Source organism: Zalophus californianus, chromosome 14, assembly GCF_009762305.2.
Source record: "Zalophus californianus isolate mZalCal1 chromosome 14, mZalCal1.pri.v2, whole genome shotgun sequence".
Taxonomy (NCBI): Eukaryota; Metazoa; Chordata; class Mammalia; order Carnivora; family Otariidae; genus Zalophus; species Zalophus californianus.
Window position 1 is genome coordinate 10,107,287 of NC_045608.1, and position 26,192 is coordinate 10,133,478.

Sequence of the window (26,192 nt, forward strand, 5' to 3'; positions counted from 1 at the left end):
AATACTTCTACAACCTTTGTCTTTTATGCTAGTGATTTTTGGGAAAAATACATTTCCCCCTTCCCCTTTTAAAATGGAGTATTTCTCATTTTGAATTTGTCTAATGTTTCATCATTATTAGATTTCAGCCAGAGTACTATGTAGGTGATATTGTAACCTTCTTTGGGTATCATATCTGGAGGTACATGATGTCCACTGATGACGTTAATTATCATCAGTGACTACCTGGTAAAGGGTTTGTCCACTTTCACCTTTGTATAATATTCCCCCCCCTTTTTTTGTAAAGATTTCATTTACTTATTTGTCAGAGAGAGAGAGAGGGAGCGCATGCACAAGCAAGGGGAGCAGCAGGCAGAGGGAGAAGCAGCCTCCCCCCTGAGCAAGGAGCCCGATGCAGGACTCAATGCCAGGACCTTGGGATCACGACCTGAGCCTGAAGGCAGACCAGTTGAGCCACCCAGGTGCCCCATATTTTCTCCCTTGTAACTAATCAGTGATTTTTTTTTTTTTAAGATTTTATTCATTTATTTGACAGAGACAGCGAGAGAGGGAACACAAGCAGGGGGAGGGGGTGGGAGAGGGAGAAGCAGGCTTCCCGCGGAGCAGGGAGCCCGATGTGGGGCTCGATTCCAGGACCCTGGGATCACAACCTGAGCCGCAGGCAGACGCTTAACGACTGAGCCACCCAGGCGCCCCGTAACTAATTAGTGATTGACGAAGACACAGTGTAAGACCACGCAGGTACCCTGCTCCTCCCACTCCACTTCTCCCCAGGTTTAGCACCCACTGATGATTCTTGCCATGTCCAGTCTTTACTGTGATGCTTGCTAATTGCATAGCAGGCACATTTAAAGTTATACTTCAGCTTTATATAGCAGTAGCTTTTTAAAAACAGATTGGAAATATTTTTTTTTACACATTTTGAAATATTTCCAAATTAAATTGCAAGATGCAGGGGCACCTGGGTGGCTCAGTTGGTTAAGCGGCTGCCTTCGGCTCTGGTCACGATCCCAGGGTCCTGGGATCGAGCCCCGCATCGGGCTCCCTGCTCCGTGGAGAGCCTGCTTCTCCCTCTCCCTCTGCCTGCCGCTCTGCCTACTTGTGCTCTCTATCTCTGTTAAATAAATAAATATCTTTAAAAACCTACTTTAAAAAAAAATTGCAAGATGCAAAAACATAAACCTGTGCCTTATCTTGACCTTTTTCAATCCAAATAATTAGGAAGGGAAAGAAAAATTTAGTATTTTACATTTTTTCATGCTATGATATCTGGGCCTACTTAATGTTTAGAAAAATGCAACTCATATTAGTAAATGAAAATACATATATTTCTTTTCTTTTTTAAAGATTTTATTTATTTGACAGAGAGGGACACAGCAAGAGAGGGAACACAAGCAAGCATATATTTCTTTCAAATATGTATGCTTACTGGCTTTACTGAGGGGAAAAACAAATCCAGAATATAGGTGTGATTTTTAAAAAAATGCACCTAGGGGCGCGTGGGTGGCTCAGTCAGTTAAGCGGCTGCCTTCGACTCAGGTCATGATCCCGGAGTCCTGGGATCGAGGCCCACATCTGGCTGCCTGCTTGGCGTGGAGTCTGCTTCTCCCTCTCCCTCTGCCTGCCACTGTGCTTACTTGTGCTCTCTATCTCTCTGGCAAATAAATAAATAAAATCTTTAAAAAATAAAAATAAAAAAATGCACCTAATAGAAAGAAAATTATATTTTCTTCTGACTCATAAATTAAAGCCTAAAACAAAACAGTTTATATTCTATCTACCACAACCCTGGTAGAATGGTTGCCAAACTTTGTAGAGATGTTTATGACTTTAGTTCTTTTCCTCCAATGTCCCGATTAAATATAAAATTTCATTGCTTTAAATGGGGTCTGTTTATGGGGCTACACAATGTGGTCTACTTTATTTAGCTTGTCCTGTAGAAAGAACCCTGAGTAACTGTTTTATTTGTTTGTTTGTTTTTAGAGAGAGTGCAAGGTGGGGGAGGGGCAGAGAGAGAGGGAGAGAGAATCTTAAGCAGGTTCCACGCCCAGTGCAGAGCCCAGTGTGGGGCTTGATGTCACGACCCTAAGATCATGACCTGAGATGAAATCAGGAGTGAAATGCTTAACCGACCGAGCCACCCAGGCATCCTGTTTGTTTTTTAATATGTATTTGTTACCATGGTTATGAACACCTACACATTTACAGGTGAGGGGCACAGAACAAAGTTGGGTGAAGTGCAAGAGTGGTAATAGACGAAGAGAAGTAGACCAAGAGTTCTTTCCCTAGTGGTATTAACTTAGTTAAAATATCAAATTTTAGTGTTTTCAAATCCATGGGGAGGCTTTGGGACAGGTTTTTGCCTTATGCACAAGGTGTCCTGGACCTGTGCATAAGGAGTTTTTTTTTTTAAAGATTTTATTTATTTGAGATAGTGCACCTGCATGCACAGGCAGGAGTTGGGGGAAGGGGCAGAGGGAGAGTGAGGGGCAGAGGGAGAGGGAGGAGCAGACTCCCTGCTGAGCAGGGAGCCCAATATGGGCTCAATCCCAAGACTCTGAGATCATGACCTGAGCTGAATGAAGGCAGACTATTCAACCGACTGAGCCACCCAGGTGTCCCCGCTTTGGAAATTCTTATTAAAATTGTAATAGCATACAGATAAGGGAATATAACCACCTTAGCTCTACAAATCAGATAAAAATTGACTGTGTACTAGAAATAATAATCTTTTTTTTTTCTTGAAAGAGCTGGTGGGGCAGGTCTGAGGAGAGCCTTTGCCAGCTGACACTTAGGTCTCTTCTGACAGCCTCTCGTGACACCACCTATGACCTATGTCGATGGGGAACTGTGGATGTGGAGGAGCAGTGACAGGCATCCCCACCCACCCCCAATGGCTCCTTTTGTCCTTCCCTTCTAGCCACAAATATTTAAGGAATCCTGTGTTAGCCCCTTTGTGTGGAGCTGGAGGTACACATTTGTATGGTAGCAGACAGGTTCTCTCCCTTGGCGGCTGCCAGTCCTGCGTGTGTCAGAGGAATGTGTGATTCAATTTCATGTTGATATCACCCAGGGGACGCTCAGGGTGCTGTGAAAAGGGGGGGTGGGGGTGTCTGCAGAACAGCATGTGCAAAGGCCACATGGGGCATATTTGAAGAAAACAGAGAAGTCACCCAAATAAGAGTCAGGGTGGGAGGCACTTGGGTGGCTCAGTCAGTTAAGCATCTGACTCTTGATTTTGGTTCAGATCATGATTTCGGGGTTGTGGCTATGTGCTCAGTAGGGAGTCTGCTGAAGATTCTCTCTCCCTCTCCCTCCGCCCCCCCTGCATGCTCTCTCTCTTTCATAAATCAATCTTAAAAATAAAAAAGAGAGAATCAGGTTGGGGCCACACCTTGCAGGGTCCTGTGAAAATCTGTCTTTATTGTAAGTTATTTTATTCTGACTAAAAATTAAATTCCTGGTTCCCAAGGTGAAACTCTAAGGGCTGGTTCTGTGCTAAGTATTTTATGTATTTTATATTTAATTTATTTCTGTCTCAGAACAGTGCTGTGAGTTAAGTTTTTCTAAGCATAGTGAGAAACCCAGAACTCATAAAGGAAAGATCTGATAAATTTAACCATGCCAAGATGAATTTCTGTGGAAAAAGAATACCGCAAACAATGAAAAGTGCAAAAAGCTAAGATGAATATTTGCCACACATATAATAAAGGGTCATTTTCTGCGTATGTCAAGAGCTGCTATAAATTAGTAAGAAGAAGAAAAAATGCAGGAGAAAGCGAACAGTGACAAACCGACAACTCACAGAAAAGGAAGAAAAAGGGGCTTTGAAAACATAAAAAAGTACTTAGTGTCACACAGAAATGCAAACTAGAATGGTCCTTTTTTCCGTGAATCAGATTGACAAAGATGAAAAAAATTGGTAATATATGCAGTATTGGCAAAAGTGAGAGAAAACGGGGGCTTTCACGTTCAATTTATGGGAGTCGAAACTGGTACCTTCTTTTGAGTGCAGCTGGGGAGATTTGTCAAAGTGAAAGGCAAACTCTTGCCAAAGCAATTTTCTGAAAATCTAATTTATGGATGTACTTGAAAAAGTGTATAATGATGATTGTAAACAATGTCTTGTGCTGTATTGTTTGTTTTTTTTTTTTTTTTTTTTGGATTTACAAATACAGTTTATTTTGCAGAAATTCAACATTATAAACAGCAGGCACCTTCCACCCCGCCCCACCCCCACCCCACCCGCCTGCCCCCACACCCCTCCCCGTCCCGCTGGGTGCACACCGTGCTATGCTGAGAATGAGCAGCGATGCAGCCCTGCTGCTTTGGAGGGAGATTCAGGAGTGATGGAACTTGCCTGCATCATGTCCTGTCCCTCGCCCCGGCCCCGGCCCACTGCACAGGCCACCAGAGTCTGTCTGGGCCCAGCCCACATTGGACCAGTTACATGGATCCAGCCCAGTTCTCCAATTCTTTCATGTCACCCTCTTCCTCTTCCTTCTTCTTAGTGGGTTTTGGTGGTCAGTTATAGAGGGAACATTTGGTAGAGGGACTGTTTTGGGTCCCCTGATTTCCAGCAAATTCTCGTCTGGTTCCTCCTGTTCTAGTTCTTCTCATTCTAACATGAGCTCATCCTCATCAAACTCTTCTCCAAATCCTACAGGTTGTGAAATAGCTGTTGAAATCTCCTCTGCCTGTTCTTGCTGGTCAGCAAATGTCCTGCATTAACTCATCAGCTTTATCGATGTCCATGTTGTTGTGGGCAGCCTTCATGGCCTTAGCAGCAGAGCCTGCGTTCTTTTTTTTTTTTTTTTTAAGATTTTTATTTATTTATTTACCAGAGAGAGAGAGCATAAGTAGGCAGAGTGGCAGACAGAGGGAGAGGGAGAAGCAGGCTCTCCGCCGAGCAGGGAGCCCGATGCGGGGCTCGATCCCAGGACCCTGGGATCATGACCTGAGCCAAAGGCGGATGCTTAACCGCCTGAGCCACCCAGGCGCCCCAGAGCCCGCATTCTTGAGTACCTCAGTGTTGGTATTGGCGTTCTCCAGGGCCTCCTGCTGAAACTCGATGGTGGATAGTGTGCCATTGATCTACGCCAGCTGCTTTTTTTTTTTTCTTTAAAGATTATTTATTTGAGAGAGCGAGAATGAGAGAGAGAGAGAGTACATGAAAGGGGGCAGGGTTAGAGGGAGAAGCAGGCTCCTCGCTGAGCAGGGAGCCCGATGTGGGACTCGATCCAGGGACTCCAGGATCATGACCTGAGCCGAAGGCAGTTGCTTAACCAACTGAGCCACCCAGGCGCCCCACACCAGCTGCTTTTCATACTTCTTCTGCGCTTCAGGGCCTGGAGGGCTGCGGGCTTGTTTCTGTGCTGGGCTTCTTGGCGTGGCGGTCAGCTCCTGCCTGATCTTCATCTCCAGGAATTCCTGCTGCTTGCTGAGCATCTCTTCCGTGTCCGGCAGTCGCTGGAGGGCATCCTGAGGGGTCAGGCTGCCCTTGCTGGCCTGACCCCTCCTGCTCCGAACAGCTTGCTGAACACTGACATGGTTTCTGCTCGCCAGACCGGCCTGCGCCGTCTGCTCCCCTTGTCTTTTTTTTTTTTTCAAGATTTATTTATTTTAGAGAGAGAGCATGCACTGGGGGAGAGGGAGAGGGAGAGAGAGAATCTCAAGCAGACTCCCCACTGAGTGCAGAGCCCAATGTGGGGCTCAATCTTACAACCCTGAGATCATGACCTGAGCTGAAATCAAGAGTTGGATGCTTAACCGACTGAGCCGACTGCACTCCTCTGCTACATTATTTGTAATAACAAAACCTAGGCATAATACGAATGTCCTGTAATGGGGATTAAGTTCCTGGGGGTATATTCATACGATGGAATATAGTGTAGCCATTAAGAAGAATGTACTGCTATAGAACGATCTTTAAGTTGTAGTAAGTGAAAAAACTTGGGGTGTAGATCAGGAGGATTCCGTGTATGTGTGTGTGTGTGTGTGTGTGTGTGTGTGTGTGTCGAGGCAATCGTGTGTTTGCACACATGCATTTGTTACTATGTCCGTTTTCTAGGTGAGTTAACAGCGAAGTGAAGTCACTAGCCCATGAGCATACAGAGCTGGGATGTGAATGAGGGCAGTCTAGCTGCAGCCCATGTGATTTTTCTCAAGGCCAATCAGAATGATGTTTAGATTCCCCCTAAAACACTAGTGAGATGGTATAGGAAAAATTAAAAATAAAATTAAATAAAAAATTTATAAAAAAATTAAAAATAAAAGGATAAAAAATAAAAATTAAAAATTTCAGTTACTGTAAAGAGCAGGAATGTTGATAGACTATGCATTCTTGCCTTTTCTGATTATTTCTTGTCAGAACAACCTTACGTTTATTATTATGATCGTCAATAATAATATCTAACATTTAGTGCTTAGTGTGCACCAACACTTGGACAACTACCTTAACATTTCAAATTAACACATACCAAATCTAACCCTTGATTTTCCTCTCCTCACCCTTTCCATATTTCCAACCTTCTAGTTGATTAGACTCCAAAACTAGGGGTGTTCTTACTCTGTTCTTTCCCATTCCATGTATAATCCTTTATGAAATCCTGTTGCCTACCCTCAAGATATTCCTAGTTGGACTATTTATCACTCCTCCCACCACTGCCACCTTGGTCCTTGGTACCATCATTTCTTGTTTGGATTATTTATCACGGTGGCTTTCTTAACTGACTTGTGTGTTATCCCTGTGCAGTAGTTTGAAAGGTGATTTAAAAATATAAGTCAGGGGCGCCTGGGTGGCTCAGTTGATTAAGCGACTGCCTTCGGCTCAGGTCATGATCCTGGAGTCCCGGGATTGAGTCCCGCATCAGGCTCCCTGCTCAGCAGGGAGTCTGCTTCTCCCTCTGACCCTCCCCCATCTCATTGGCTCTCTCTCTATCATTCTCTCTCTCAATAAATAAATAAAAATCTTTAAAAAAAATATGTCAGATCATGTCGCTCCTCTGCCTAAACCTTCCAGTCCTTTCCCATTTTGCAAAAAATAAAGGTTGAAGTTTTTACAGTGTCTCTGAGGCCCTACATCTGGCTTTTCATTACCTCACTGGCCTCCCCCACCTGTCTGTCCCTTGCCCTGCCCCAGCCACACTGACCTCTTGCCTAATGTCACATATGGCCCACCCCTTGCCTGGTATGCTCCTCTCCCGCATATGGGCATGTTGCTGCCTTGCCTCTTCCAGGTCTTGTCAGATGCTACCTTATCACTGAAGCCCTCCCCATATATCCTGTATAAGTAGCACCCCTCTCGCTGCTTTATTCCTCTTTTTTTAATGTTTTTTTTCTAAGATTTTATTTATTTATTTGAGAGACAGTATGAGAGAGAGCGCATGAGCAGGGGAGAGGGGCAGAGGGAGAGGGAGGAGAAGCAAGACTCCCCACCGAGCAGGGAACCTGATGTGGGGCTGGATCCCAGGACCCTGAGATCATGACCTGAGCCGAAACCAAGAGTCAGGAGTCGGATTCTCAACCGACTGAGCCACCAAGGTGCCCCACACTGCTTTATTCCTTTTGTAGCAGTTATCACCATCTGACATTTTATATATTTACTTTTATTTCCTTATTTATTTATTTATATATTTTTAAAAGATTTTATTTATTTATTAGAGAGAGAGCATGCAAGCAAGAGAGACAGAGAGAGAGTACGAGAGCAGGCACACAAGCAGGGGCAGAGGGAGAGGGAGAAGCAGGCTCCCTGCTGAGCAAGGAGCCTGACATGGGACTCGATCCCAGGACCCTGAGATCATGACCCAAGCCGAAGGCAGACGCTTAACTGACTGAGCCACCCACATGCCCCTCCTTGTTGTTGTTGTTTTTAATCTCCTCCATTGCAAAGAAACCCTCAGGGATGTTATTCTGTTAGCTGGCTGTCATCCTCAGTGCTGTGTTTGTGGAATGAGTGAATTTAGTAAGCCCTCTTTTTTATTATTCCATTTCATTCTTTTTTATTTTCATTTTTTATGTATTTTATTTTTTGCCTACCCCCTATTTTTTTTAAACAGCTTTAATGAGATATAATTCACATACCATACATATTTAAAGGACACAGCTCAGTGGTTTTTAGTATATTTACATAGTACACTATAATCTTAGGACATTTTCATCACCTCAAAAAGAAACCCTGTACCTATTAGCTCTCCCCTTTCCCAAAGCAAGCACTAATCTACTTTCTATCTCTATGGATTTGCTTATTCTGGACATACCACATTAATGGAATCATACAACATGTGGCCTCTTGTGTTTGGTTTCTTTCCTTTAGCATAATATTTTTGAGGTTCCTCCGAATTGTAGCATTTTAAAAGTTAATTGATTAATTAATTTGAGAGAGAGGGAGAGAGAACGTGAGTGGGGGGAGGGGCAGAAGGGGAGGGAGAGGGAGTGAGAGAATTTCTCAAGCAGACACTGTGCTGAGCGTGGAGCCCGACATGGGGCTCGATCCCACAACCCCAAGATCATGACCCAGTCCAAAACCAAGAGTCCATCGCTCAACCGACCGAGCCATCCAGGAACCCCCAGTACTTTGTTACTTTTAATGGCTGACTGACACTATACTGTATGGAATATCACTTTATTCTTAAAAGGAACATAAGAATTATCATGGCAAAAAAAACCCGGTCAGTCATTGCCTTTTTGAGGATGATGAATCTGAGTTGGGAAGAACTTTCCCAGGTCACTGGTGGTACCAGTAAGTGGTAGAGCTCAGATGTGCACCTGGGTCTCTGTGGTCGGAGCCCTAGCCACGAGGCTGCAGAGCTTTCCATGTCCTTAATGCATGACTGATGACAGCTTTTCACCCTTGTGTTCTCTCTTCTTCACTGTTGTGGTACACTTTAATTGGGCCAGTAGTTGTTGAGAAGTATCTTGGAAGTTCATTTGATTATCAGGACCAGGACTCTACATTTAATAATTGATGTATGTTCCCTGGAGTACTGAATTAGCCTATAAAGGTTCCGGATAATTTGACTTCAGAAATTACTCTTTTTACCACAGATCTTGGTGACTTTTGGAATCCATGAAGGAAATCTTGTTGGGAACTAGAGAGGAATCCTCTGAAGTGGATGGCAATCATGGTGGACTTCGTTATTTGTGTGTTTTTTAAAACTTTTAATTTTGAAATAATTTCAAAATTACACAGATGTTGTAAGAATAATACAGACAACTTCTGTTTACTTTTAACCCAGATTTAGCAGCTAACATTGTACGACATTTGCCTTCCCTCATATTTATACACACTGTATGTATAACTTCATCCTGAACCATTTGAGTGAGTTCCAGACATGATATCTTGTTACTCTAAAATACTCATTGTGTGTTTCCTAAAAACAGAGACACAGACATAATTACAGTACACATGTCAAAATCAGGAAATTTAGATTATAATGGTATTATCATCAAATTCCTACCTCCCCCCTGGTCAATGATATTGTGCAGAAAGAACCATGCAGTGTATAACTTGTGTCCTGTTTCTGGCCTGTAACCTGGAAAGTACTTTGGATGTCCCCTCCCCCTTCACAGTTTTGACATTTTTGAAGAGTATGTGCTAACAGTTAATTTGTAGAATGTCATGCACTTGGGGTTTGTCCGATGTTCCTCATAATTAGATTAGGTAATGCATTCTTGGCAGGAATGTCACAGAAGTGGCACGTGTTCTCAGTGCGTGATGTCAGGAGGCACATGATGCCATAACTGGTGATGTTAACTTTTATCAGTTGGTTAAGATATTATCTGTCAAGTTCTCCACTGTGAGGTTCATGAGTATTTTTTGTTAATTAACAAGTAATTAATAAGTATTTTGTGGGGAGGTACTTTGAGGGGCTGTAAATACCCTGTCCTTCCTGAAATGTTCACCCACCAGATTTAGTGTCCTCTGATGATTCTTTTTTTTTTTTTTTTTAAAGATTTTATTTATTTGACAGAGAGAGACACAGCAAGAGAGGGAACACAAGCAGGGGGAGAGGGAGAGGGAGAAGCAGGCTTCCGACTAAGCAGGGAGCCCGATGCGGGGCTCGATCCCAGGACCCCGGGATCATGACCTGAGCCGAAGATAGACGCTTAACGACTGAGCCACCCAGACGCCCCTCCTCTGATGATTCTTGCCTGAACTATTAATGTGATGGTCACCAAATGGTGATTTTTCTAATTCTGTTCTTCCTCCTCTACTGATTATATATCATTCTTTGTGATTCTACTGCAAAGAGCTTTCCCTTTGTCCCCATGTATTTTTTTTTTTTAAGATCTTATTTGTTAATTTGAGAGAGAGAGTGGGAGCACGAACAGGGGGAGCAGCAGAGTGGGAGGGAGAAGCAGGCTTCCCACTGAGGAGGGGACTGTGGCATATAGTAAGGTATTCCAAGCTCATCTTACTTTTAGTGCACCAGACCTGGAATCAGTTTTTTCTTCAAGGAACCCAGTTCCTTTTGTTGGAGAATGGTATTTAGAAACCATGATAACGGTGCTGGTTATGCTGATGGCTACTGGGGTGTTATTGCTTCCAGGCCCTTTTAGAAGAGAGAGCTAGGAAGATACGTATGTATATGCCTGCACAAATGCACCCAGACATACCCAGAACCATACATCTGTATTTCTATAGCTACCTCTATATGTTAAAAACTAGAGTTTACATTACCGCCAATTCTAATCTGGTATATTCTGGTTTTCTTCAGTTCTGGTTGTATCCCCTGTCCAATAGTGAGAAACCTGGCTCTCATTATCCTTACTATGTTTATGTATTCACTAGTTTCTTTCTTTACTTGTTTAATTCTACTCCATGTGTTCAATCTTCTGACCATATGGACTGTCTTTCTGGGCTTTGGGCTCAGCTTCATACCCATACCCCCAGCCCCAGTCCCGCTGACCATGCCCCCAGCCCCACCGGCGGTGCTGGCAGGATCGCAGGCTCCTACCAAGAGGAAGTCAAGGAGAGGACAGTGACCCGGGAGAAGAGGGGGAAGAGGAAGAGAAGGTGCTATTTTGTATTTTTATTAGCTGCTCTACTTACAGGAGTTTTAGCTGTGATGGTGTGGAAAGCAGTACTGATGGAGAATGTTGGTTTTCATCACTCTCTCCATTTTTCTCTCACTCAAGATGGTTTCACCCAAACATCACTGGCGTGGAGGCAGAAAACCTGCTGTTGACGCGAGGAGTTGATGGCAGTTTTTTGGCGAGGCCCAGTAAAAGCAACCCTGGAGACTTCACCCTTTCCGTCAGGTAAGTTGGAAGAAAAAGAGAACCCTGCAAGGGTTTTTCAGGTGGGAAATATTGAACCCCCCTCCCCCCAGGACAGCTTGCCACCCTCACTGAGAGTTTGAAGGCCTGGCCCATGGGTCAGATGTGACTCAAGCCTGCTTGTGGGGCTCAGGCGTGGCCTCCTGAGAGTGGGCGTGCGGGAATGCGGCAGAAGGGGCGTCATGATGGGCATTTCTTCTCCCCTGGGAGACCCCTGAGGGTGAGGTGGACAGAGTGTTGCAGGTCCTTAGGCCACGCACTGCCTGATCCTGGTTCCACTCATCCTGAACCTGGTTGCCTGCATTTTTCCTTTCGATTTCTTTCTTTTTTAGATTTTATTTATTTATTTATTTATTTGAGAGAGCGAGAATGAGAGAGAGAGCATGAGACGGGGGAGGGTCAGAGGGAGAAGCAGACTCCCCGCTGAGCAGGGAGCCCGTTGCGGGACTCGATCCCGGGACTCCAGGATCATGACCTGAGCCGAAGGCAGTCGCTTAACCAACTGAGCCACCCAGGCGCCCTTCCTTTTGATTTCTTAACGGGGGAAATGCTTTTTAAGAGTTTCTTCAGACCACTTTTCTTTTTCAAGAAATGAACATCACTGAGGAAGCTGTGGTCCCGTTTGTCCCCCTGCCCAGTCCCATTCCCCTCCCTCTTTCCCCAGAGGAAACCATTATCCAGAGGTTGGCATATATCCTTCCTGAATGTGTTTTTATACTTGTACTGTCTTGGTACTATTATGAACAATATAAAGTTGGGTTGTGTGTTTTTAGAATTCACATGCATGGTCTTATATCTATTATTCTGCAACTTCCTTTTTAAAGTTTTTGAATTCTCTGCTGGCACATATAGATCTAATTATTCCTTTTAATGGCCAACATAATTTACTTACTTCCTTATTTAAAAACAGTAATAATAAAAGCAAATTCATAAAGCAGTAGAGTTATAGCTCCTGGAATAATCTAGAGTAAAGGGAATAAGTACATAAGAGAAGGTTAGTTTCTAGAAAAATTGTCACACTTGCTCAAAGAGACATGTAACAGGATGTTGGTCATACTGTTCAAAAAAATTTAAAACAAACTAAAGCAACTCTGTGTCCCATAATAGAGGGTTGGATAAACTGTGGTAGGTTTATTTAGGATCCCTTTGGGACTTGGGAAATCTCTTTTTGGCTTAGATTAGTTTTTTGAGGAGCCCCTGTCCTTAGCTTTTACTTGTGGTTTTTGGTTTTGTTTTGTTTTTAGATTTTATTTATTTGAGAGAGAGAGAGTGCATGCATGAGAGAGCATGAGCAGGGGGAGGGGTAGTGGGAGAGGGAGAAGCAGACTCCCCACTGAGTAGGGAGCCTGACGCGGGGCTCGATCCCAGGACCCTGGGAACATGACCTGAGCCGAAAGCAGATGGTTAACTGACTGAGCCACCCAGGCGCCCTTTTGTGTTTTAATACAAGGGATGGGTCTTTCAGTCCTAAGGACTTATCTCAGCACAGGCTTCTAACTTAAAGTTGTGTGGTATTTGAGCTGTAAGAGTGGATGGAGAGTGTATAGTAATGATGCTGCCGCTCACGACGATAGCAAGCATGACTGAGGACGTGATGTATATACCAGGCCGTTGCACCGAGCACTCTACACATATCATTGTATTTAGTTTTCCCAACAACCTAGGATTAGGTTCCACAATTATCTTCATTTTCCAGGTGAGTAAGTTGAAGCACAGAGGTTAAGTTACTTAGCTGGCCTCACAGCTAGTCAGTGGCAGGACCAGGACTAGAGAATTGGTGGGATTTTTTTCCTGTTTTCCTCAACTTTTTATTTTTTACTTATATATTTATTTTTAAAGATTTATTTATTTGACAGAGAGAGACCCAGCAAGAGAGGGAACACAAGCAAGGGGAGTGGGAGAGGGAGAAGCAGGCTTCCCACGGAGCAGGGAGCCTGACGTGGGGCTCGATCCCAGGACCCTGGGACCATGACCTGAGCCGAAGGCAGACGCTCAACGACTGAGCCACCCAGGCGCCCCCCCCAACTTTTTATTTTGAAACATTTCTGACCTGTAGAAAAGTTGAAAGATGAATAGAGTGAACACCCACATTCTCTTCACCTGCCAGCGTTTTGTCATGTTTGCCCTTTCTATGTTTGTGTATATACTTTTTTTTGCCCCTGAACTTTTTGAAAATAAATTGTAGGTAATCAGGATATTTATTTTTACCTTTATTTTATTTAAACATTTTTTTTAGAGATTTTATTTTTAAGTAATCTCTACACCCAATGTGAAGCTTGAACTCATAACCCCGAGATCCAGAGTCGTATGCTCTACTGACTAAGCCAGCCAGGCGCCCCTATTTTTACCTTTAAATACATCAGTGTGTATGTCGGATAAACAAGGGCATTCTCCTGTATAACTACAGTATCATTATTATAGGTAAATTTTAACCTTGCTTTAATAATATTGTCTAATCTATAATATATCATTTGTATTCAGATTTCCCTTATTATTTCAGTAATGGTTTTTGAAGCAGTTGAGTCTCCCCCCCCATTCCTGCCCCTTCCCCCAGACTAGATTCAGGAGGATCTCATCAAAGGTCATTCATTGCATTTAATTTTTATGTCTCTAGTCTCTCTCTCTCTCTCCTGACCTTTTCTATTCATCCCTTTTGGGCAGTCAGGCCAGTCACTTCTTAGGCTGTCCTCCAATCTCAGTTCGCTGATTGTTTCCTCATTTTTACATTCAGATGAAACATTTTTGGCACGCACACTCCAGAGGTGATGCTGGATGCACCCCATTATTTCACTGGAGGAAGCACAGAGTGTCTATTTGCTCCATCTTTTGGTGGTATTCGGTTTAATTGCTTGATTCAGGTGTTTGCCAGATTTTTTCATTACAAAGGCACCTTTTTCTTTTTGTAATTAGTAAGTGGTCTGATGGTTTGTATCTTCCCCAGTATTTTCTCATTTCATGTTTTTAGCATATGTTGATGAAGTTCGTCTGAATAAATCATTATATTGGCACCTGAAAAATTATTTTTCTAATTCTGTTCTTTTTTTTTTAAGATTTTATTTATTTATTTGAAAGAGAGAGCACAAGCAGGGGAGTGGGTCAGGTGGTGAGAGACAGAGGCAGAAGCAGACTCCCTGCTGAGCAAGGAGCCAATGTGGGGCTGGATCCTAGGACCCCAAGATTACAAGACCATGACCTGAGCCAAAGACAAATACTTAACCGACTGAGCCACCCTGGCACCCCAGCCTCATTATTATTTTTGATGTTCAAGTTGCCCCACATTTGGCCTGTGTGGTTCCTGTATCCTTTTGACATTTCTCCAGTGATCTTTGATTACATCCTTGCCTTCTGGTTCTGTGAGATGTTTCAGGCCATTTATATATTTTTTTTTTCCCCCAAGCCGGGAATCATTCTTTTCTCTCAAGAGCCTTGATTCTTTCAGTGGGGAATGGTGTTCAGAAACCAAGATTTAGAAGCAAGGTGTGTTTATTGCTTCTCAGCCCTCAGAGTAGACGGAGCTGGGAAATAAATATTTATATATTTCAAACCAAGTGTTCTTTTTTTTTATTTTTAAAGATTATTTATTTATTTATTTATTTATTGAGAAGCAGGCTTCCCGCCGGGCAGAGAGCCCGATGCGGGGCTTGATCCCAGGACTCTGGAATCATGACCTGAGCCGAATGCAGATGCTTAACGACTGAGCCACCCAGGCACCCCTCAAACCAAGTGTTCTTACTGATAGTTCAAGTTCAATGCAACTTTCTCACCTTTTCCCTTTCCGTATTTGTACTTCCCTACTCCTGTGTGGAGAACCCTGCTTCCAGCAGCAGCAATATATGACCTCACTTGGCCAATTCTATAATACAAAAATAGTTCCAGAATTACTATACCATTGTCATTTCTAACTACGAACCTATTAAGTGAAGTTCATGATTATTTCAGAGTCTTTTTTGTTCTTAGAATATATCCCACTAAAGGCAAACAGTCAGTACTGCTCAAAAGGTACTGGAATTAGTTTTCTGTGTAGTTGTGAGCTAATTACAAAGAGAGATTGATTTTTTCTATTTGTTTCAATGTTTTTCAGGTATTCATCTTTTTCTGATCTTTATTGATTTAATTGTAATTTTTGAATATGTGAAAATTTACAAGATTTAAAAATCAAACTGTATAAAAAGGTATTTTCTGAGAAATCCCATTCTTATATCTATGCCTTGCACCATTTCCATCCATCACTGTAGGTAATCATTTCCCTTAATTTCTAGTTTATCCTTCGGTTTCTTTTTACACTTACAAAGTAGAATACTAACTATCTTTCTTTATAGTTTACTCTTGTCACTTACAGAAATCTTTTAATGATCTTTCTCATCTTCGTAGTCAACTGAATAGCATATAAATTTATATAATTTCCCTATAGATGGGAATTTAGTTTTTTTTTTAATGTTTAACAGTGATAGATAAAGCTGCAGTAAATGTGATCACATTTTGCCTATGTTCTGTGCTTTTGAAAAGCTGTCTTCGGGGTGAATTTCTTGAGTGAGGTGATTGGGGCAGACAGTAAATGCAGAGATAGCATTGTTTTTTCAAATTCTTCTCCATAGTGATTGTGCCATTTTGCACTCCCTCCAGTCATATACGAGGGGCCCGTTTTTCCACAGCTTCACCATTTGAGTGTGGTCAAGCTTTTCCTGTTCATCAGCTTGATAGGTGAGAAATGGTATCTCTGTGAATTTTAATTTTTATTTCTCTCAAGATTGAAGTTGAACATCCTTTAATGTGTTTAAAGGCCATTTGTATATCTTTTTTTGTGAACTTAGAACCACTGGTTTTGACAGCTGTCCAACACTGCCAAGTTTCACTTTTCTGTTTCTTCGTATGTGATATAGCCGCTGTTAGAAATGTGCACGTGCCTCTGTGCGTGCGTGTGTGCATGTGTATATGATGTGTTTATCGTTCTGGTTCTGTGCAGACAATCTAACCTTTTTATTATGTGCTCATGCTTAAAATTCGATCATTATGTTACCTTATATTCAGCTCGTCAAGGAACATCCCCCTCCCTCTCTTCCCCCACCTCCTCCCGCTCTCCCTTTTTAATTTTGAGGAAAAAAATACAGAAAAATACATAGAATCATGTACAATCACCCATGTTGTATTTACTGCCAGTCATTTTTTTCCTTTAAAATAGAATATAAAATAAAACAAAATTTCCCTTTCCTCACCACCCTTGATCCTGTTCTTCCTTTTGTCCCATTGGCAGCTACTCTCGTGAGTTTGTTGTACTTCTAATTCATTAAGTGATACGATAAGTAACATTACGTGGAAAAATATCTGTATGTGTATGTATGTCTATATCTTGAATAATATATAGTATTACTTGTGTGTGTGCTTAAATTTTCATGAATGGTACATGCTGAGCATATCATTCTACATTGTGTTTCTTTCATGCACTATTATGTTTTTGAGATCCATCTATGTGGCTCTATATTAATGTAGTTCATACCTGAAATATCTTTCTTTGTGTTATGGCATTAAGTAAAGGCTAGAAATGGGAAACTCAGGTGTTAAAGTAGAGTCAGATATAGTTGACTGAAGGTCAGGGTGACCTGAAGGACCCTTTTTACCCACTGGAAAATGTCACCAAAAATTAGAAGCAGGTATTGTCAGAAACATGGGACAGTTTTTCTTATTTTCTTTAGTTCCCATATTCTTTTTTCTTGGTAGAAATGTGTTTATATTTTCCAGAGGCTTCATCAGTAATGCTACAGGGTCGGACTAAAAGCTCATATAGGTCAATGGTTATCATTTTGGAAGTGCCTGGCCACTTGTGGGCGTGTTACCCCCGCCAATGTTATAATGAGTATCCTTGTGATATATTCATTTGTTCAGAAAACTGAATGGAAATCACAGGCTGCCTGGGCTAACTAAAATACCAAGTTATAGAAACTTTTGGTGAATGTTATGTTGACTCAGTGGGATAGCGTTTTAGCCATCTTATGCTGGAAACTGTCAGTTGTCTGTGTTTTTAAAGTGATTATTTAAGGTGCGATTATATACAGTATCTTATGTGTACAGTGACATGAATTTTGGCAAATGTATTTATTTATGTAACGAACACCGTAGTCAAAATATTTTCATCACCCTAGAAGATTCTTTTGTGCCCCTTTCTAATCTCCTTCCTTCTAAGTAGCTACCACTATTCTCATTTCTAACCCTATAGACTAAATTTGCTTATTCTACAACTTCATTGACAAATGAAGCCATACAGTATATATTCATTTGTGTCTGTCTTCTTTCTCTCTCTCTCTCTTTTAAAGATTTTATTTTTAAGTAGTCTGTACACCCAACGTGGGCCTCGAACTCACAACCCCAAAACCAAGAATCACACTCTCTCCCGACTGAGCCAGCCAGGCACCCCTGGCCTCTTTCTCTTTAACATAATATTTTTGCGATTCATCAATGTAGTTGTATGTATCAGTGTTGTGTTTTTTTTTTAATTGCTGTGTAGTGTTCTAGGGTATGGGTATGTAACTATTTATTTATCCATTTTGGTGATAAATGTTTGAGTTTCCAGTATTTTTCTATTCCAAAGAAAACTGCAATGAATATTCTTATACAAGTCCTAGGGTAGCTATACAGTTTCATTGGGGGGGACAAAACACTTATGGATGGATTTACTGGATTAGAAAATAGAGTGATGTTTAACTTTAATATATGTGTCTCTATTAATTACTGATGAGAAGAATTATTGTCACTTAATATATGTAATTTGATAGGTCAGACTTCCAAAATAGAAGGTGTAGAAGGGAAAGGAGCCAAGAAACAAAGCCCTTTGTGTTGAAATGGTTGACCGTGTGGTTTTCACTCACTGTGTTTGTTACAGGAGAAGTGTAAACTGGCCTCTTGGGTGTGTTTCAAGGTTTAGGTGAAATCTGATATTGAATATGACATCCATTTTTACTAGTATAGCTCTTTATTAGTTTTTGTTTTCCCCCTAATGGACTCTTTTAGAAGAAATGGCGCTGTCACCCACATCAAGATTCAGAACACTGGTGATTACTATGACTTGTACGGAGGGGAGAAGTTTGCCACTTTGGCTGAGTTGGTCCAATATTACATGGAACATCACGGGCAATTAAAAGAGAAGAATGGAGATGTTATTGAGCTTAAATATCCTCTGAACTGTGCAGATCCTACCTCTGAAAGGTCAGTGACTGTGGGGCATGTGTCCCATGCTGTAGGTCTTCTACGAATGGATTATGGGGCTTTGGCTTTACCTGTTTCCCAGGCTGTAATCTTTATACTAAACGTCAGTTTTACTGAAACCAGAATCATAGGATCAGATGATTTGAAGAGTGCCCCTTTCTTGTAAAAGCTTCGATTGGTGTTCCTTACACTTAATTTCGCAGAGGTCTCAGGCAATTTCTTTATATACTTGGTACATGCGGTAGTTTTAAGATTATTGAACTTGAGCTGGTAATCTCTGAGAGTTAGGAGAAGAAGAAAAATACTAATGGAGGCACCCATTCAGCAGCAGGTCCCGGAGTAGCTTCCCACCAGCTATTCAGCGAGGCCACCAACAGATGTCAGTTTAAGCTCAGAAGCTGAAAAGCAGAGAGTGCGGAGGGTCAGATTTTTCACCAGTTCTCTTATGTTGTATCCACAAATGTGGAGAATGACCTTGCTTAGAGGGAATTAAATTATTTCAGAGATCTTCTTCCCCTTGTGTTGGAACTGATGAAATCCAGGACGACTTATTTTTATTGATTTTATTGGTTTTCTACGTTCCCAGTCTCCTTTCTGACTCAGTACAAATTCCAGGTCTCTTAATTAGGTTTGTATATTTTATATCTTCAGATAGGTTTCTTCAACTTGCACCTTTATGTCAATGCGTTACAGGTGGATCATTTGTTTCTCCAGTTACCACTGTAGCTTCAAGCAAAAGGCTGTTAGGCAACTCAGTTTATTTCTAAATTTTACTCTGTTCAGTTGAGGGTGGATGAAAAATAACTCAAAGTATGTTCCTCTAGCAATGAGCCTTTAGCGCTATCTGCCACAACAGTGCTTGCTTTCTTACCAAGATCCTGAGGGGAAAAGCCACATTAGTAATATAACTGTGTTAAGATTTTTTTAAAGGTTTATTTATTTATTTATTTAATTTCTTACCCCCGCCTCCCCCGCGTGGGGCTAGAACTCATGACCGTGAGCTTCTGACCAAGCCAGGCAGGTGCCCCATTAACAATGTTTTTTATAGTATCTTAGAGTAATGTCTCAGAGTCTGTCCTCTTATGACCCGCATCAGGACTCTGGAGTGCTGGGTAAAAGTGCAGATTGCTGGGCTCCTTTCAAACTTAGTGTATTGCTATCTCTGGTTGGGAGGCATGGGAATTCACATTTTTAGCAAAATCCCTCACCCTTCCTCTAGATGTTATATGCTTTAGAGCTTGAAATGATAACCCAGTATACAGTCCAAAGATATTGACAGCAAACTTGGAGGCTGTTGAAGTATTGGTTGGAAATATTAAGAAATTTGGAATGCTTAAATTAATTTATAGTTTCCTTTTTTATGTAGTATTCACATACCAAAGCAAGGGAAACATTCATATGATTTTTTGTCTCTACCATGACTTTCTGTTTTAATTTCTCTTTTTTTTTTTTTAAGATTTTTTTTATTTACTTGAGAGCATGAGTGGGGATGGGAGGGGTGGGGGAGTAGGGAGGGGCAGAAGCAGACTCCTCCCCACTGAGCAGGGAGCCCAGCGTGGGGCTTGATCCCAGGACACCCAGATCATGACCCAAGCTGAAGGCAGATGCTTCACCCACTGAGCCACCCAGGCACCACTATTTTAATTTCTTTAAAGGGCTGTGATTAAGTAGTTGGTCCTTTTGGTGTAGGTCTTGGAGAAAAGACAAAGTGCATTTTTAAAAGATGGGAGATACAAAAGAAAATAGGAAAGATTGAGGGCATTTGTTTACAAATGACTGTGGGCTCATTTAAAAAGTTTAATGCTTATTCTTAACATCTTTCTCATTTTTCCTGCCTGCTTGGGATGCAAATTGTCTCATGTGGAATTGGCGAGTTTCTTGGAGGAATGGGTCTTTTTCTTAATAGTGTTTGGGAGAGCTGGCTATGGTAGTTTTGTGAAAGAATACTGTGAACCCGTGGCAGAACTCAATTGATTTTCATTTAAACAAATTTAGGTGGTTTCATGGACACCTCTCTGGGAAAGAAGCAGAGAAATTACTAACTGAGAAAGGAAAACACGGTAGCTTTCTGGTACGAGAGAGCCAGAGCCACCCCGGAGATTTTGTTCTGTCTGTCCGAACTGGTGACGACAAAGGGGAGAGCAATGATGGCAAGTCTAAAGTGACCCACGTCATGATCCGCTGTCAGGTAAAGTCCCATTTGAACTACCGGTCCGGCAAAATGTCATCTTCGGGTGATTCTTCTGCTGGAGGAAGATGGACATCACTTCCAAAGTCAGATTTTTCTTTGCTCAGTCACAGGCTTTTATGTTTTTAGAATATTATTTATTACAATGGTTTCATCATTTCAGAACTTTATTAAATTATTTCTTTCCAGTCTATTGCTGGCAGATTAAGTCATGCCTCAGCACATCACCTTTTGCCCTGGAGCACCTGATCTGTTTTTGCTAGAGTCGGCCTCAGTCTCCCTGTTTCTGAAGTGATGGCCTCAGCTCCTCCTTAGGATTGTCACAGTCTGGCCTGTGCCTGCATTTGCCTTCATATTAGAGTTCCTGCGTCAAGGCTAGGAGAATTGAACTCACTCTTTCTTTCTTTCTGTCTTCCTTCCTTCCTTCCTTCCTTCCTTCCTTCCTTTATTTCTTGGATTTTATTTTTAAGTAATCTTTACACATAACATGGGGCTCAGACTTACAACCCTGAGGTGAAGAATCACGTGCTCCCTCAGCTGAACCAACCAGGCGCCCCTGAACTCACTATTTCTTCTTTTTATTTTTATTTATTTTTATTTTTATTTTATTTATTTATTTTTAAAGATTTTATTTATGTATTTGACAGAGAGAGACACGGTGATAGAGGGAACACAAGCAGGGGGAGTGGGAGAGGGAGAAGCAGGCCTCCTGACGAGCAGGGATCCTGATGTGGGGCTCGATCCCAGGACCTTGGGATCATGACCTGAGCCGAAGGCAGACGCTTAACGACTGAGCCACCCAGGCGCCCCTATTTCTTATTTTTAATGTGGTGACAGGACTAAGGAGATTGATTCTTGGTCAACTATGTCAAACTTTCCTAAAAAGAAACTGTCTATTCACGTATTTCTTCAGTTTTTAAATTAAATATATATTAAAAGACCCCAGCTTTATTGAGGTACGATTCACAGACCATACAGTTCACCTTTTTAAAGTGGACAGGTTTTTGGTATATGCACATATTATGCAACTAACGACACTAATTCCAGAACATTTTCAGCACCCCAAAAAGAAACCCTCTGTCCATTACCAGTCGCTCCCCATTATTTCCCCTCCCTCCAGCTCTCGGCATCCACTAATCTACTTTTTGTTTTTATGGATTTGCCAGTTTTGGATGTTTCATATAGATAGAATCATATAATCTGTGGCTTTTGCGTCTAGTTTCTTTTACTTTGCATAATGTCTTCAAGGTTTATCCATATTGTGGTGTGTGTCAACAAACTATTGTCAATTATTCCATTGTATGGCTAGAGTACATTTTGTTATCCATTAAAAAATTTGTGGGCATTTTGGCTATTATGAATAATGCTGCTATGAACATTTGTGTACAGATTTTTGTGATACTTTCTGGTGAGATAGCATCCTCATATTTTCTTTTAATTTATAAAGTACAGTTTCCTTTAGTTCTTTGAACATATTTATACTAGCTGATTTCAAGTCTTTATCTGGGCTTTCTCAAGGACAGTTTCTTTTTTTTAAATTTATTTTTATTTTTTATTGTTATGTTAATCACCGTACATTACATCATTAGTTTTTGATGTAGTGTTCCATGATTCATTGTTTGTGCATAACACCCGGTGCTCCACGCAGAACGTGCCCTCTTTAGTACCCATCACCAGGCTAACCCATCCCCCCACCCCCCTCCCCTCTAGAACCCTCAGTTTGTTTTTCAGAGTCCATCGTCTCTCATGGTTCGTCTCAAGGACAGTTTCTATTGAGTGCTTTTCCCCCCCATGTTTGGTCCATACTTTCCTGTTTCTGTGCATGTTTCCTAATTTTTTTGTTGGAGACTAGACATTTTAAATAATATGATGTGATTCTGGAAATCAGATACCATCTTTTCTAGGGTTGTTGCTACTTTTTATTGTTGCTGTAGTTATTACATTGCTCTATGTTTGGTGACTTTCCTTTATTCTTTGCCATGTGTAGCCACAAGTCTTTGCTTGGTTAGCTTAGTGGTCAGTTAATGATTGGACAGGGATTTCCTTAAATGCCGTGAACCATTAAGTCTCCCAACTTTTGCCAAGGGGGCTGTGTGTGTGTGTGTGTGTGTGTGTGTGTGTGTGTGTGTGTGTGTGTGTGTTAGGGCACGGTTTCAGGGCTCTGGCAGATTACAACTTTGCCTTAGCCTTCACTTTCTGTTTGTGCAGAACTTCAAGGTCAGCTAGAGGTGAAGATTAGGTTTTTCTTGGGTCCTCCCCGGACTTTACACAGCCCTGCACATACACAAAGCCTTCTAGCTTCTCAAGAATATGTTAGTTTTTTTTTAACTTTTAATTTAAATACCAGCTAGTTAACATATAGTGTAATATTAGTTTCACGTGTACAATATTGTGATTCGACTTGTCCATATAAAAACCAGTGCTCATCACAACAAGTGCACTCCTTTATCCATGTCACCTATTTTCCCCATCCTACCACCTGCCTCCTCTCTGATAACCGTTAGTTTGTTCTATAATTAAGAGTCTGTTTCTTGGTTTGTCGCTCTATGTTAGAGGTTTTCCAAGCCTTCTGTGGACATTGCCTAGATTTTCCTTTTTTCATTTTGGTCAGTCTCTTATTTGCCTTAACTGGTATTGCCGCTGCAGGCTGCTGTGATATTAAGCAGTTGCTGCTGATTGTTTTGGGCAGATCCCCTGAAGACAGGGCTGAGTGAGCTCTAAGTCAGGTCAAATAAACATAAGCTCTGAAAACAGGACTTTTCCAGGGAGCTGCTAAATAGGTCAAATACAGGTATATCTCAGAGATATTATGGGTTCAATTCCAGACCACTGCAGTAGAATGAATACTGCAGTAAAGCAAGTCAAATTAATTTTTTTTGTTTCCCAGTGCATATAAAAGTTATGTTTATGCTGTACTACACTGTAGTTTATTAAGTGTGCAAGCATTATGTCTGAAAAACAATAGATGATACACTTTTTTTTTTGGACAACATACCTTAAGTAAAAAATACTTTATTGCTAAAAAGTACAAACCATCATCTGAGCTTTCAGTGAGTCATAATACTGATCACAGTATATATATTACATATATATATTATTAGTATATATGTATTATTGTACAAATATAATAATAATAATTAAAAAGTTTGAAATACTGAAAGAATTACCAAAATGTGACACAGGGACACAAAGTGAACAAATACTGTTGGGAAAATGGCTGCCAATAGACTTGCTTGATGCAGGGTTGCCACAAACCTTTAATTTGTTAAAAATATTTATCTGCCAAGTTCAGGAAAGCAAAGTGCAATAAAGCAAGGTTTGCCCACAGGGATTATTCTCTGGGGATAGGTCTCTCGAGAGCTCCCAAATTCATTCTGTGCCCTCTAGGTGTGCTAGGTTGCTGGCTTTCACAGCTACCATGGTTATGAGGCTGTTTGTTTTCAAGGCTACAGAAGAGCTAGAGAGAGATACTTGGGAATATAGGGCAAGTTAAAATGCCACGGTTTGCTGCTTACCAAGATTCAGTCATTTTTCTTGAATGAATGTTCCTTGGACTGTTGCAAGTTCTTGGTTAATTTCCAGAGTTCTGAAAAATTTGATGACAATTTTTACTAGTGTTTTTTTTTTTAAGAATTTTTTTTGTTTATTTGTCAGAGAGAGGGAGAGTGCGCGCTCACAAGCAGGGGGAGCAGCAGAGGGAGAGGCAGAGAGAGAAGCAGACTCCCTGCTGAGTGGGACCCGTCTCACACAGGACTCGATCCCAGGACCCTGGGATCATGACTTGAGCCAAAGGCAGATACTTAACCAAGTGAGCCACCCAGGCATCCCTAAAGCTTGTTTTTCTTTCTCCCCAATTTAAGTGGGAACTTTTTTTTCCCCAAATTAACTGACTGAGCCAACCCAGGCATAGCGTCTCTACTAGTGTTTTTGTTGCTTCTGTGAAAGAATGGATTTTCAGAGGTCCTTACTTTGTCATTCTGAAAGTGCTTCTTCCCTACCCTTCCATCACTGTTTTATTTTATTTTATTTTAAGATTTTATTTATTTATTTGACAGAGAGAGACACAGCGAAAGAGGGAACACAAGCAGGGGGAGTGGGAGAGGGAGAAGCAGGCTTCCCGCCGAGCAGGGAGCCCGATGTGGGGCTTGATCCCAGGACCCTGGGATCATGACCTGAGCTGAAGGCAGATGCTTAACCAACTGAGCCACCCAGGCACCCCTCTGTTTTATTTTTAAATAAAAGATTGTACCCAAATATCTTCATATATAATTTCTAGGGTATTGTATTTTCTTAATAATAATAACATCTTTTCCTGTCGTTTCCCTGAAATAGCCTATTTTGAACTTTTTGTCAGAAGAAATTTCCTGGCCTCTGTTTATAATTTCCCTTTTAAATTTTCATTAGAAGAGGAAAGTAGAGACATGTATGTTGGCCTTCAGTGCTGCCTACCCAGCCTTGGAGCTTGTTGTATTTCAGAGAGAAATTGTTATTTACCTTCTCTTCAGCAGCCTGCTGTGTAGTTCCTTAGCCTATATGTGTAAGTAAATAGTAAAGAATACTGTTTTTCATTTCTTTAACTACGTAGTTAACTTATGAAGGGGACAATTTTTTGTTCCCTAGTTGCTGAGAGATACTTACTTAGAGCTTCTCACACCTCACAGTCAGCTCTTTCACATTGGGCCAGCCTTTCAGGTTCATCATCCTCGCTTCCTCTCCTTTCTGCTCCTACAGCTCTTTGATCTTAGGGGGAGAATCAATCTCTGTACTTCAGTTGGGATAAACAGTAATTTAGCATAAAGGTAATAAGCAGGATTTTTGTTTTTGTTTTTGTTTTGTTTTGTCTTAAAAGGAGCTGAAATATGATGTTGGTGGAGGAGAACGGTTTGACTCTTTGACAGATCTTGTGGAGCATTACAAGAAGAATCCCATGGTGGAAACATTGGGCACAGTACTACAACTCAAGCAGGTGAGCATATTGGAAAGCTAAAGCTCCATCTCCTTATAAAGTTTTAAAAAAATCCTAATATAGAATATTCCAAATATAGAGTAGTACAATAGTCTCAAGAACCTTCAAACACCCATTACCCAGCTTCAGTTGTGATCCGCTTACCAAGTCTTGTTTCATTGTTACTGTGCTCACTGCCCTTCTCCTGTGGTATTTGGAAACAAATTCCAGATATTACATCATTTCCATGATTATCTCCATGTGTATGTCTAAAAGGCCTCACAGAGTTTTTAAAGCAAGCTTTTACCAAGTTTGCAATCTAGATCTACCTTTGGTTATCTTTGGGCTATTACACTCACTCACTTTGGAGTTACTGCTATTTCAAAGTTTACCTAGTAGCAAATATTATATCATCTCTCTAAATAATGTTGTGGTCTATTTATAAAGATAAATAGGTTTGAATTTATATTACCGGAGTAAAGTGTGTTTGGAGATTGAAGAAAGATATATTTCCTCACAAAATAGAAAAGAAAGTGAAACTGTATTTGAAAACTTTTATTGTGAATTACTGTGTCCTTTGAA

The 26,192-nt window shown here is 41.2% G+C and overlaps 1 protein-coding gene and 1 pseudogene across 6 annotated transcripts in view; one reads left to right on the top strand and one right to left on the bottom strand.

The window, feature by feature from the left end:
- Positions 1 to 26,192, top strand: part of PTPN11 (protein tyrosine phosphatase non-receptor type 11) — an 81,671-nt gene that overhangs the window by 10,568 nt on the left and 44,911 nt on the right. For 2 of the 6 annotated variants that reach the window (XM_027575448.2, XM_027575449.2), the window contains exons 1-6: positions 9,053 to 9,141; positions 10,895 to 11,017; positions 11,140 to 11,262; positions 18,283 to 18,477; positions 20,473 to 20,665; positions 25,515 to 25,631. In XM_027575448.2, coding sequence (XP_027431249.1) covers positions 9,068 to 9,141; positions 10,895 to 11,017; positions 11,140 to 11,262; positions 18,283 to 18,477; positions 20,473 to 20,665; positions 25,515 to 25,631 — 825 coding nt within the window. In that variant the 5' untranslated portion in view covers positions 9,053 to 9,067. Of the gene's footprint in view, positions 1 to 9,045; positions 9,142 to 10,153; positions 10,183 to 10,874; positions 11,018 to 11,139; positions 11,263 to 18,282; positions 18,478 to 20,472; positions 20,666 to 25,514; positions 25,632 to 26,192 lie in introns of those variants that run through there. The other 4 variants (XM_027575451.2, XM_027575450.2, XM_027575453.2 and 1 more) reach the window with 4 other exon arrangements.
- Positions 4,447 to 5,549, bottom strand: LOC113912430 (annotated as a pseudogene).